Source organism: Odontesthes bonariensis, chromosome 13 (genome assembly GCF_027942865.1).
Source record: "Odontesthes bonariensis isolate fOdoBon6 chromosome 13, fOdoBon6.hap1, whole genome shotgun sequence".
In the NCBI taxonomy this organism is placed as follows: domain Eukaryota; kingdom Metazoa; phylum Chordata; class Actinopteri; order Atheriniformes; family Atherinopsidae; genus Odontesthes; species Odontesthes bonariensis.
In genome coordinates, this window is record NC_134518.1 from 22737047 (window position 1) to 22750783 (window position 13737).

A 13737-nucleotide genomic window follows, 5' to 3' on the forward strand; every position below is an offset into this window, starting at 1 on the left:
AATTATGTGATGTTATAAAACACTTTATATGAGTCCTCAACAACAGATGGAGCACTTACAAATAATGGCGCTTATTGTTTGTATGAAACCTGTAAGACTCCAGATATGTAGACTAAACATTATTGACCACTAAGGCTGGGCCGTAGGAGTTGATACAGATTATATAATCACATATTTATTTGAGAGTGTAATATATTTTTGATAATGTTTGGATTTTCTGTTTTGGTGGGCAGTGCCTTACTTCTATTTTTGTCTAAACTGTACGACTTCACAGACAATAAAGAACAAATGTCTGCGTGGAAACTGCGATGGTGTAAAGTTTTTTATGTCGAATAAACAGCATGGGAAAAATAAATCATAATAAAGAAATCCATTAGATTGCACAACTAATTTGAAGTGGGCATAAAGGATTTTAAAAATGTTTTAAGGTGAACACTGAGGCGTCAGAATAAACCAAACATGAATGGACACACAGGACTGAAAGACATAGCAATTTACTTATCAGTAAATTGATAAATCTGCAATTGCTTTGAGTTTATTCAAGCAGAGATTAGAAGTGTGGTATTCTCTGGATGAAGTGATGCAAAGATTTGCTGCTTTATTGTGTTTTGTCTCATCTTTAAAAGTCTTTCGATTGATGTTGGACAGAAAAAAACATGCCCTGACAAGATATAACAATCAAGTGTGGGAAATTATGATGGACATACTTCACCATTTCTTGACAGAGAATCAGTTAATTGAAATAATAGCCATCAGAATAATCAATAATGACAGTAATCTCTTGTGGCAGCCAGTCAAAGTGTTTGATGACAGCGGTATATAGTGACAAACTACTGACCGCTCCCTGACCCTGAGCTGTGTTACATTACCAAATAATACAATCTCTAGTTAATTTAGTCAGGGCTCAGAAAGCAGTGGATTGCTAAAATGGGGTTATGGAGAGAATCAGAGTCAGACTGAGTGCTACAGGGTTTAGGGGAGAAAAAAAAAATCAGTGTATGCTGCTGTCACATGACGTTTGTGCATCAGCGAGTGGGCAAAAGCATCACTGCCCTCATGAGCTCTCCAGACTCTCCAAAGAGGGATCCAAAAATACAACTGATGAACATCCGTCTAGTTTGTCTGAGCATCAGTCAAGAAACGCTGGTTCCGACATGAAGGTCAAAACAGCAATGGCAGAAGTCAGTCCATCATTGGGTGTCATGTAGATGTAAATGTTTGTTTCTGCAAAGTCAAACACACAAAGAAAGGCCAGGACAGCACACGGTGTCAGACCCACTGTATTTAAAGCTCTTCAGTGCACTACGAGCAGAGCCCACCAATAAACAGCTGACAACAAAATAAATCTTCTCTAATCCATGTGTATTATCTATGATTTAAACTGAAAATGGTTAGTAACACTAAATTTCATACAGATAACTCAAGATAAATGAGGGTCAAAGTTAAGATTATCCATAATGTTACAGATTAAATACAAAGCATGACTTACAGAAGAAAAAGCCGATCATCGCCAGCCCAAACAAATTCTGTGATATGCTAATTGAACATCAATTACAACATCAGAAAGAATGTCAAACAGGTGAGCGTAATCGGCTTGAACAGAATAGAGAAAAAAAACATTTAACTCGTAGACCTTCCAGTTTGATACAAAGAGTTTCCAGTTTAAAAAAGTGACAGAACTTTAGTGAGGTCCAACGACATCTATCGTGATCTGAAACCTTGACAAGTGTGCCAGCTCTGCACAGGCTCCATCTCATGTTATACTGCCATGCACAGCAGCCCCACCCAGAACTAATGGGTCCTTACAACAGCCTGTACAAACTGTGACAATCATCATGCACATATGGCACTCCGATCCTGTCCTGAGGAGGAGAGTGCATAAAATATTACACAATTGGCCATATATAGCAAAAGCTAATATCAAATAGTTTTTTTTTTTTATCACAAGACATCTATTTCAGTGAATTTGATAGACTAAATATGGCTCAAAAGTGGATTTAAACGAATCTTTAGATCTGTGATTTAAAGATCCAAGATAATGCTGTCCAGTGCAATAGAAAAAAGGCTTCTACCAGTGTAGGCTAGTCCAGTGCATGAGTTAAATTTATATATGTGACCCACTTTTTGGTCCCAGTTTTTTTTTTCTTTTTCTCCAACAACAGAACACTGGAAAGGGAGAAAGAGCAATTAGAAAAACGCTGTAAAATTTTGATAAATTATCTTCTGGCAAACATCTATTAAAGTCCTGAAATGTGTAGTGTGGTAGAATCTTTGTCAACTCACAACCTATAGTGGCACACACACTTTGCAGCATTCAGAAAGCCCTAATGTATTTTTCTCCTATTTTGTTTGTGTCTTCAGTCTGTCCAACAAGTCCACTGCCTCCTCTTTGAAGTGGAGAAGCCACATAAACCCGCCATCAGTCGTCAGGTGAGCACACCAGGTGAAGCTGGTCTGGACTCCCCACGCTGCCTGTGCTCGAGCTCCCGTCTCCCAGGTCCCGGGCCACCATGCAGGGCAGATTGAGCTCGGTTGACCCTCCGGGGCTGGAGTCACTCCTGCTGACGCACTCCTCCTCCAGGACCAGGCACAGCTCCTTCAGGTCCAGGTTCTCCTTCACCAGCCCGTCCTGCATGCGCTCCAGGTCGGCGAGCTTTTTCAAGTACCCGCCCAGGTCTTCCCGCATCACTTTGGCCGCGTGATGCCCGAACAGCTGCCATTCCCGGGCCAGCTTTTTCACTTTGAGCCGGTCGTCGTCCAGGAAGCAGCACAGGTCCCGCAGCTCCACATTTTCCTCCTGCAGGCGCTGATTGATGACTTTCAGTTCCCTGATTTCGAGGAGGTGTCCCTGCAGCTGTTTATTGACCTCTTTGATGAGCCGGCCCCGCTGGATCAGGGCTGATATTTTCTCTGACTCCTCTTTACGCAACCGGCTCACCAGCTCCTCTTTGGAGCACGCCAGCAAATCCTCGTCAGACATCTTTGACAGTTCTCTATTTATTATCTCACCGTCGCTACCCATTTTATAGAAGAGAAACTAGCTTATGGGTACCTGAGAATCTTTTAAAAACACTGAGATTACAGCTGCATGTAATGCTCAACAGAGCTTTTACATCCTCATCTGCAGCTACTATGATCCAGATGTCATGCAAGCACTGAGCACCGGAGGTAATATAAAGGCAGAAACATGTGATGTCTTTATTTAGACTGTTTTCTTCAAGGCCCCCTGACCTCAGTCCTATTTTAAATCTGCCCTCCGTGTACAAAACCTTAATGAGGTCGTGTATGAAGATGCACCGCAAGCTCCCATTAATGTCAGCCTGTCATCTTATCAACAGCAGGCTGTGTTCTCCAAAGGCCTCCGGGAGCACAGCAGTCCGTATTTCCCCTCTGCTCCCAGCGGCTTCTTTTTAAAAAAAAACAGCCGCCCCGTCGGCTTTTCTGCGCTGTGTGTACACAAAGGCCCCGTCGATCCACGGAGAGTTATTCCAGCAGCCACGGACGCACACCCTGCAGATGTTGGGCTTTTCACGTCGCTGGCATCGTCTCATCAGGCTGTGCTCCGGTCGCCTCGGCTGAATGAACTCAGATCTGCGGTGGCTGGAGGAGTCCGGGCGGTGCAGCTGCTTTCAGGTCCGATTCATTCTTTGGATCGAAAACGAAATTAAACGCAACCCAAGCTCACCCGTTATCCGATCATAATCAGTGCATCATCTCTGCTCATCCTCCCGGGCTGAACTGTTACCACAACAATGTCCGCCTCCACCACTTCCACCACTCTGCTGAGTGGCGAGCTGCGCGTGAAGCTGGCGCTCCACCGGAAGTCTTTCTCTGTGACCTTCAAGATAAAAGCAGCTATTTGTTACTTGTGTTGTGATCAATTAAGTGATCAACAATACGCGTTGAGTGAAGTGCTGAATTAAAACATAAATGTAAAGCTTATTATGATTATTTATTTAACTTGTGTTCCAATACAGCCACGATATTCAATAACATCAGCATTCAGCCAAAGTGGTTCAATCGCAGTCCAGCAGACCAGAGGAACCTCAGCCAAGGTACAGTATGAAAATGTAGACTGCAGTCAACGCAAGTGCACTGGTCTAAATCTGGATGCTAAGACTGAAAATGTTTTTGTCTTGCACTAAAGTTGTGCCACAAATGATTCACGGTTAAACTCAACCTACATGTAAACATCAGACCCACATCATTGGTTTCTCTTGCATGATGTGTGCCTTCCCACAAGTGATACATAACATGTCGGGCTGCACGGCGGTATGGTGGTTAGCACTGTTCCTTTCTTGGTTTGAATCTTGGCTTGGGACCTTCTCTGTGGAGTTTGTATGTTCTCCCTGTGCATGAGTGTGTTCTCTGGGGGCTTCCTCGAACAGTCCCAAAGCATGCATGGTAATTGGTGAATCTAAATCGACCCTGGGAGTGAGTGTGAGAGTGCATGGTTGTTTGTTTCGTTCATCTCTGCGTGGCCCAGTAATGGACTGCTGATCTGTATTGGAATTGATGGAGACTGAACATTGCAGTATTCAGATTGCAACAACTGTGGCTGGTCTGAAATATGATGCTCCTGAGAATAGAAAATGTAAAAACATGTGCTTTTTAGCAAGCTTACTCACAGTGCTAACACAGTGACTGTGTAAAGTTTTTAAGGAAGAAAACAGATAATCTATGTTCTGTTTTTCTCTTTTCAAAACTCTCCCAATCCGCGTATAAGCTTTACCGGTTCATAGTCACGCCAGCCTTTTTGCTATCAATAAAAGTGACAGTTGTTTATTCACTCTCCATGCACTCACAAAATCAAATTTTTCTTTTCATCAAACATTATTTGAAGCCCCAAGAGAAACTCAATTAAACAGATAGGTACTTGATCAGCAACGCTTGTAGCTTGTCTGGAAGCTTGTGGGGTTAAAAGGTGGTCCTTCAGTGTGGTGTGAGACATATTTGAGCTTACACTGTTGGGGAAATGTGTCCAAATGCATCCTAGACTACCCTTTGTGTAAATGGGTCCTTATGTGTAGTTTTAATCTGCCTGGTTCAAGTGGCGACCTGAATTGGTTTTTATTTTGAATGACTTTTTGCAGGAAGTTGTGCTAACTGCTAACTTGACTTATGGCAGATAAAAGTGATTTGAAATGTTTGTGGTTTCCTCAGAAATGTGGAGTGGCTCTTTGACAAACCATAAGAAGGCCCTGTAGCATGACTGTAAAATACAATATTGAATAAGCTACCTTAGTGGTGAAAATTATTTGATTCAGTCTCAGAGCAACAATAAAAGAGTATCAAGATTTCTAATGGAGATTTGCCCCATGTTCCCTGTCAGTAAGGAACTTCTGTGCTACCATTTGGATTCATATTTTTACTTATTTCATGCTATGAAACCAAAACAACATAGATAAGTTCAATTTAAAAAGGAAATGAAAAGGAAAGTCCTGTGTGAAGTTACTTCGTGCTGGCTTTTTTGCTCATCCTCAAAAATTCAGCTGAACTCTTAATATTTCCTTCAGGCTTTTTGAGCTCTCTACATGTGTACAGCACGGTGTAGTCGTATCAGTTAAGGGACAACTTGTTTCTTTTCAAAGAACACTGCTGGAAAGTGTGACTATAGCCTTTTTTTTTTCCATTCGTTTATGCTGAGGCATTCAGCCACATCCTTCCGCCCTCTGTCCCACCTCCATTGTTTCACTGAGGCCATAACAATGTAGGGTGTTAACCGTGTAAGGGGGGGATCTGGGGATGGAATCAGGGTGTCATGTGAGGTTAGAAATGATAGTGTTGATGCGCAGCAAGAGACCCAACAAAAAGACAGGTCGTTTTCCCCTCATGTTGTGATTTTGAAGGACACATGCAGAAACACTGAAAGGGAGGGTGAGGAGAGGGATTTACAGGGATTTATTTGGATTAATCGCCAGAGGAAAAGAGAGCAGATTGTGTACATGCAGGACAGCAAGCAAAGCTCTGACTGCAGGGTCCCTGAGACCACAGAAGCCTATATTTGATCTGATGCATTTCATAATAACTAAGAGCACAAATGAAAGGACAAAAGTCAAAAAGAAGTTACTGTTTAGCTTCCAAATGCACTGTTATAATTTGAGTCTTCACATAATCTTCCATTGTCAGATGGTCATACTCTGAGCACGTGCGGCTTTCTTGCTGAAAATGAATGGTTTGTGTTGAGTTCAGTGACGTGGGTTTATACTGTGAAGTGATGAGATTTGTGAAGTTTGATGGGTTTATTATACAACCATGGGTTAGTACGTCACTGACTGTCACTCAGGTATAGATATTTGCGTCAGTGTAACACTTTGAAATCACAAATAATAAAAGAAAATAGACTGAGATGAATCAGGGATTATATATGAGCTCAGAATATGTGATTAGACAAGTTCTCCACATTGATGGTATTCTTATAAATGGTTGTACAAATCTAAAGTAACTAACATAGAACTGATTATCACAGCATTTCAATTTTATGTGAGCCAGTATTAAACACTGATTTGTATGCACACATGACCATTATATACTCTGTAGCAAGTGATGATAACTCTAATAAATGGCCTATTGTTATTACCGCAACTAAAATGGGAGCACTTAAGACTTGGAATTGTGCCATATCCAACTCAAATGAATGATGAGATGTCAGCTCTTGCAAAATTAGGCTTTAATATCTTCTTTATAAAATGCAGATAATTAAAGCTTAAGCCAATAAAAGATCATTGAAAAGCTCTGACAAGGACTCGGATTCTGGGGGGAAATGATTAGTCTTGCACAGAAACTGTTTTAGAATAATAGAATGACAACCGGAGAGTTCTTCACAAAAAACACATAAAAATAAAACTAGGATGCCCAGTGTATATCAGGTTCTACAACAATGATAATGTTGTTTATTGGTAAGACCTTAGAAACATTACTTACTTTTGAAAAATAATTAGACAATTTTTCTATGTAACAGTGCAACTATATATATATTTATGATATTTATATTAATATGTAAATATATATATGTATACAAGTAATTTTATAATTCTATTTCTTCCATAATGCACACAACCCATGTATAAATCGTTCGTCCTCACGGCTTTTTGTTTTGTGATCTCGAGATATTTTCAAACGTAAACGAGATCTTCTATGTGACGTCACGTACCAGGAAGTCCGTGCTGCGTGACAGCGGTTGTTGACATTGCGCTCTAATATCAATGCAGGGACGCAATTGACGGATGCTCCTGCTAGGCACTAAAAAGTTTGAGTTTACGCTGATTAGTTGTTTGTATCGTCGGGTTATTTTAGACCTAATTGACGTTTTTGTTGACTGTGGACCAGTGTGCCGCCCACTGGCGGTTTTAAATTTTTAGACGTATTTCGCTAAAGAGGCTAATCTGGAACTGAAGTTAGTTAGCTAATGAGCCAGCCATGGAGAGTGTATTTAATCCCAGCTAATAGAATCAAACCTTGAAGGCACGTATATATTAAAGTTGAATACCTAAAACTGGATTTTGGACAACATTGACCAACAAACAAGGTATAAAATCCCTTAGACACTTGACATTTTGGTTTATTGTTGATGGTTACCTGATCAAACGATAAGTGGCTCTTCCTTCTGCTTGTTTGTTCCACGCAGATGTCTGTAGAGCTAGATGTGTTCGTAGGTAATACCACTATCATGGATGAGGAGGTTTACCAGCTCTGGTTGGATGGATACACAGGTAGGACCTGAACATGTTGATCATAGTTTTTCTAGAAGTAATTTCAGAGGTCATCACCTCCAGATAATCGTTTGTGAAATGTGAGGGCTCAGCTCAGCTAAATTTATATTTAATGTTTCAAGCATTTGAAATGCAACCTAAAGTATTTTATAGAACTAAAAACAAACTTATAAAGAAAAACAAACAAACAAAAGATTAACAGCTCTCATAGTAACAATTCACAAATAGTAGTCAAATATTGATGTTGATATTAATAAAAGCCAAAGTTAAAATACAAATGCAGAAATTAAAAACACGAGATAGAAAACATGTTAAACAAGTAATGCACTTAAAAGTGCTAAGTATTAAGCTTAAAGTGGTTTAAAAGATCACAAAATGAGAAGTCAGAGATGATAAAACTTTCTCCAAAAGCTGAATTAAAAAAAAAAAAAAAAAAAATCCTGTATCTGTGATCTTGACATGTCAAAAGTTAAATAGTTAAGTTAGCATTGGTCATAAGTTGGACCACGATGCATGACTGGTTAAATCTGAATGCAAATGTGTACAGAAACATTTGAGTAATCCTGCAAACAAGACACATAAAACAATAAAATATGAAAAAAATAACTTCAGAGGTAAGAACACAGTCGTACTCCCTATTTGAACATCCTTAGTTTGTCTCCTTGCCTCATCTCCACGTGACTCAAGCTGAACCTATGATTACTTCTTGAGTCCGTGCATGGAATGTGTGATATAAATTTGGAATCTATGCCAGTCAGAAGGGTCCACTGGGTCCTTCTGCAGACAAATGTGAGCAGCCCAAAATCTTCTGACAGCACGGACTGCTTCCCTAACTATGCATGTGCCTGGATCGGTCTTTAATAAAAAAAAGAAAAAAAAAGATCAGACAAAGTAAAGGAAGATAAGAAAAACATGGTCAGATGTTTTGGGCCAGAGAATCACCTGTTTATACCTTTGTTACAGCCTAATGATGAGATGAGCATTACTTTTATTTGCACAACATTTCACGCCTTTCATTTGCCACTGGTGCTTAAAAGACTCCCACAAAGGCAGCACCTGTGCATCCTCACTTATAGCTTCACCGACAAGCGCCCTCCCTCCCACAGATGCATCTTTCAAATGAAGACATTCTGCAAGAGATGAGATCAGTTTCAGTGGTATTCAACAGCGAACAATTATACTGGTACTGGAGCTTCCACACTGGTTGATTGATTTTATACCTTATTCATTCCATTATTTATTTTGTGAAATAATCTGAGAAGTCAACCCACCACTTGGTTTGAAATGTTAGCTGAATAAGATTTTTTTTAGATAAACAAACTGCTTTTCAGTAGCATGAGTCGAATGTCAGGAACCAGCCATCTAACGCATCAAAGATGTGAAACAAATGGAAAGACACCTGTGATTATCAGCACAGATAATACAGCATCTACTTCCAAATACTGCAGACTAGTAACAGGCAGTGCAAATCTTAAAGATGCAATCGCTGTTGGGCGCTATTGAGTATTAACACCACAGGAGTAATTTTGTTAGCGGATAATGTTATAATTAGAGCTGTAAGTAGGTCCCTGACCTCGTGAACTGCGCTTGTGTGATTCATCCAACAGTGATTGATGCCGTGAAGGTACGTAGGGAAGGAGGAGTGCTTGATGAGTGTGAAGCAAATGCAGATGTTGTTCTGAGTGACACCATGGACCAGTATAGGACCTTCCAGATGTGTGAGCGTCTGCTGCACAGTCCGCCCAAACTAGCCAACCAGCTACTCTTCCAGATCACACCTCATCGACAAACCATTCTCATAGAGAGGTGATACTTTCATCTTTGTTTTCCAGGCTCTGTTTATGTTGCTGTATTTCATTATTCAATCCCTCTACTTTTCAATGATATAAAAGAGATGATATGCTGAGAAGTCTGAGTCTCTTGGTTTAGATATTATGCCTTTGATGATGCGTTTGTGCGCGAGGTTTTGGGAAAGAAGCTCTCCAAAGGGACAAAGAAAGACTTGGACGATATCAGTGCCAAAACCACCGTGACGCTGAAAAGCTGCAGACGACAGGTAAGGACAAATCTTCCCAGTGATAGAGTGTCCTTCACTGTGGAGCAGGTCTTCCTCTCAGTTTTATTTGGGAAATAGAGTGCTCCTTACCTCGATTAAAAACACTGGTCAGCAGTTGTTTTCTTGTTTTCTGTGAAGGCTTCAACAGTTTAACAAACTAACTCGCCAAACTGATTCATTTGCCCAGGTACAGTTATTGTAGTGAAATAAATCTCCGGCATCATGTGTCCATATTTCAGTTTGACAACTTCAAACGTGTTTTCAAAGTCGTGGAGGAGCTGAAGGGACCCCTGGTGGAGAACATCCGTCATCATTTTCTTCTCTCTGACAAGCTTGCAAAGTATACAATTAATTTTTGAAAGCATAAAAAAGTTATTTTCATTACCTGAAATCAGTTTTTTCTTTCTTTCTTTCTTTCTTTCTTTCTTTCTTTCTTTCTTTCTTTCTTTCTTTCTTTCTTTCTTTCTTTCTTTCTTTCTTTCTTTCTTTCTTTCTTTCTTTCTTTCTTTCTTTCTTTCTTTCTTTCTTTTTTTAAAAATAAAGTCTAACAAAAAATCTCATTAAGAGGCCAGTATTGAGGTTATCTAAACCAATGAAAACACTCATCTTATTATCTTGTCCTATTTTGTAATGTACTTTTTTCAGGGATTACGCTGCAATTGTTTTCTTTGCCAACAACCGCTTTGAGACGGGGAAAAGAAAACTGCAGTATCTCACTTTCCAGGACTTTGCAATCTGTGCTGGGCAACTTATCAACAACTGGACTGTTGGCGCCGTCGGTGAGGAATTCTGTTTCCTTTGGCCATATTGCTGAAATAAGATATGAGGGGCACATTAACTATTTATTACAGCTGTGTAGCACATTAATCAAATGTCACGTCTTAATTGGCTTTGGTTTAAGGTTTACACAGCACTAAAACATCAGTGGTGTATCCATGAAAAACAAAAAATGTAGAATCAACATTTGAAACTGCTGCAGGATTTTAATAGGGCTTGAAATTAATGTTTCACTTGAGAACAAATTGTATATACTCTATGTTAGTTGTTTATACTGAATAGCACTTAAAGCTGTGTTTAGTCAGTGAGGCTGACTGACCACCAGAGGTCCTTCGGGTTTTGCAGGTCTTCATTAGAATGAAATTTGAATTTAAATTACTAAAGTGTAAAATGTTGATACAGTCAGACAGTTTCCCCATAATGTCATAATGAAAGAACTGTAATTGTAAGAAAAGTGCTTAAATGGAAGAAATATTCTTTAAACTGATTCAGCAGGGCCTGACTCCTTTGTAGATAACATGGTGGAAGACATGGATGTCGATCTTGATAAAGAGTTCTTACAAGAGCTGAAAGAACTAAAGATTTTAATCACTGACAAAGATCTGCTGGATCAACACAAAAGGTAACAAAAACCCACTCAAAACCATTTTTTTTTGCTGATGACCGAAGAACATGCTGGATTTCTAACGAGTTTTAACCACACGCTCTCATAACCAGTTTTCTGTTGTTTGTCTCTCCTCTCTGCTCAGTTTGGTTTGCACGGCTCTCAGAGGAAAGACCAAAGCTTTTAATGAGATGGAGGCTAATTTCAAGGTGAGAAATCTTCCACCCCCCTGGTACAACCTGCCAGTAATGCTTACACTGAAAAGAATGTCTGTTTTCTCTTAACTCTCCTGTTGTTGTAGAATCTTTCCAGAGGCCTCGTCAACATCGCTGCAAAGTTAACCAACACCAAAGATGTCAGAGATTTCTTCATTGACCTCGTTGAGAAGGTGAGGCTTCTTTTAAGTGTCTAATCCAGGCTGTTCATCCACTCCAGATTTTTTGAGATCTGTGTCAGATTCTGTCTGCCTGTGTGATGTGACCACCTTCCCTTCTTTTCTCCTCCAGTTTATTGAGCCGTGCCGCTCAGACCGATGGACAGCTGCGGACATGAAACTCTACCTCACTCATTACACCAACTCTGTACACATTCTTGACACATTCAAGTGAGTTAATGTGCTTTTATTCTGCAGAGTTAATCAGGTAGAACACGGCACCAGCTCTGCCAGGGTTATCTGCTCCCTTGGATTGAGCCTTTCTAAAAATACATTCAGGCTAATGTCGAGGGCTTTGGGAAAACTAAAGAATAACCCAATATGGGTATGTTAGTTGTAAAGTGGTATGCAAGTTGTATGTTGAAATTCTTTCTAAAATTAACATATCTGTTCTGCCGGTGGGTGTCTCCCTATCTCGCCCATGATTTCTTAAACTGTAGTTACCTTGTTTCTCGTGCAAACTCTGAGGAATGTTGTTAAGGGTTTACACAGCCCTGCACCACTACAGCTTTACAAAGAGATATTCATAAAAAGAAGCAAAGACCCCCCCCCCCCCCGAATATACAGAGGGGACCACGATTGCCTCATTTACTCACTTCACCCGGATTTCACAATTACAGTTTTTCATGCGTCATTTGCTCGCTGTTTACTTTCTTTCCGTCTCTCTTTTCTGCCCCTCAGGCATCAGGTTGTGTGGGACAGATACATGGGCGTCATCAAAAGCTGTATCTTCAAAATGTATCACGACTGAGGTGGATCTCAGCTGGGCCGCCCCCTCGCTTCCTTCACTTGTGCTTTCTCTGTTTCGTTAACAATGATCATTTTTAAGTCTTATTGTCACTGGTTCGCACCTCGAGTGCCCCTGCAGCATCTGGAAATTTGGTTCATAAATAAAGTTCATGTGTAATTATCAGAATGTCATTTTGTTTTATGTTAACATTTAACTTGTCTTCGTGCTTTACGTCAGTGTTTTATTCGCAGTGTTATATGGAAGAGATGTTCTCATTCACCCATCCCAGAAACAGGATTTATGATCTTGTGGGTGTTGGGTGGAGATAAGGGACCAAAAGAAAAAGGAGATCAGAATCACGCGAGAGCGATATTGCCAGACTTTCAAAGCCATAGTTCAAGAGTGTGTGACCAACACGAGACTATAAAATGTTTGAGATTTTAAATAGGATCAGCACATCACATGTGTGATGAACTCAAACTCCAACCAGTGTGTGGGATGTCTGTGTGTGGCCATAGGGGACCAACCAGGAGGGGCACAGTTGGTCAAGCCAGGGGGTCTCAGTGTGATTTTTAACAACATCCCCTGTAATGACAGCTGCCATCTCTGCCACCACACAGAAACACAGGGCACATAAACAAGCTGAGGCTAAGAAAGGGGTTTCAAAGCAACACATCTGAGCTTTACTTAAAAAGAGGGAAAAGAAAAGGAGGAAAATATAGCTATTCCTCCCTAAATGTTTAATATTCGGTTTTAAACTTCAATTCAGATAATCATTTTGTAACCGTTTTTGGGAGGAAACCTGCAATTATACTGTTGTGGCTGCCCGAAAAAAAGTATGACCTCACAGTTTGAGTTGACTTACTCTCATACTGGTAAGGACAACCTTAGGTTAAGCAACATCCTGACTCGTTTGCAACATAACGTACGCAAAATTTTGCAAGTAAACATACAGCCGGAAATGATTCCAAGCCCAGAAATGCATTAGTCATGTACAAACAGCGCAGAGCTAAGCTGCCAGTCATTTATTTTCTGTATTTCATCCCAGAAAAATACCACTAGTTCACTCTGCAAAATGAGCTGAGAAATTTTCTGAGTAGGTTTCCACACAGTCACTCTCTTCCACTCTCTAATTTTTGTCCACATTCCATTAACTTCTTTCTCCAGGACTATAAATATCCTGCATGTCAGATTGGACGAGAGCAAGGGCTTAAAGTCGCTTTATGGGGGAAAAAAAGGAAAAGATGGGGGAGGTAAGTATAGATACATGGGGGGTAAGTTGGAAAAGACAGGGAGGAAAGGGAGGGAGAGCTTGGGGCTTTTGTGGGGGTTTAGTTTAAATGGAACCAGGTGTGTTGTGGGACCAGTAGGAGGGGGGTACTGGGGAAGAAGATGGGGGGGCATGTGTGTGTGAATCTGTTAGCT

General features: G+C 40.4%; 2 protein-coding genes across 4 annotated transcripts; one reads left to right on the forward strand and one right to left on the reverse strand.

Moving 5' to 3' along the window:
• Window positions 1–1264: 1264 nt before the first annotated feature.
• On the reverse strand, window positions 1265–3805 carry ccdc85b (coiled-coil domain containing 85B). The gene has a single exon (XM_075481611.1). The coding sequence runs from the start codon at window positions 3020–3022 to the stop codon at window positions 2420–2422; it is 603 nt and encodes a 200-aa protein (XP_075337726.1). The 5' UTR covers window positions 3023–3805; the 3' UTR covers window positions 1265–2419.
• A 3352-nt stretch (window positions 3806–7157) lies between these two features.
• Window positions 7158–12492, forward strand: fibpa (fibroblast growth factor (acidic) intracellular binding protein a). 3 transcript variants are annotated; one of them, XM_075481612.1, is made up of 11 exons: window positions 7158–7528; window positions 7628–7712; window positions 9320–9518; window positions 9642–9768; window positions 10008–10108; window positions 10414–10547; window positions 11038–11167; window positions 11295–11358; window positions 11451–11537; window positions 11656–11753; window positions 12264–12492. In XM_075481612.1, the coding sequence occupies exons 2-11, from the start codon at window positions 7628–7630 to the stop codon at window positions 12331–12333; spliced, it is 1095 nt and encodes a 364-aa protein (XP_075337727.1). In that variant the 5' UTR covers window positions 7158–7528; the 3' UTR covers window positions 12334–12492. The 3 variants fall into 3 exon arrangements, with proteins under 3 accessions (XP_075337727.1, XP_075337729.1, XP_075337730.1); XM_075481614.1 differs by having other exon boundaries at window positions 11041–11167; XM_075481615.1 differs by having other exon boundaries at window positions 11059–11167.
• The last annotated feature ends 1245 nt before the right edge of the window (window positions 12493–13737 follow it).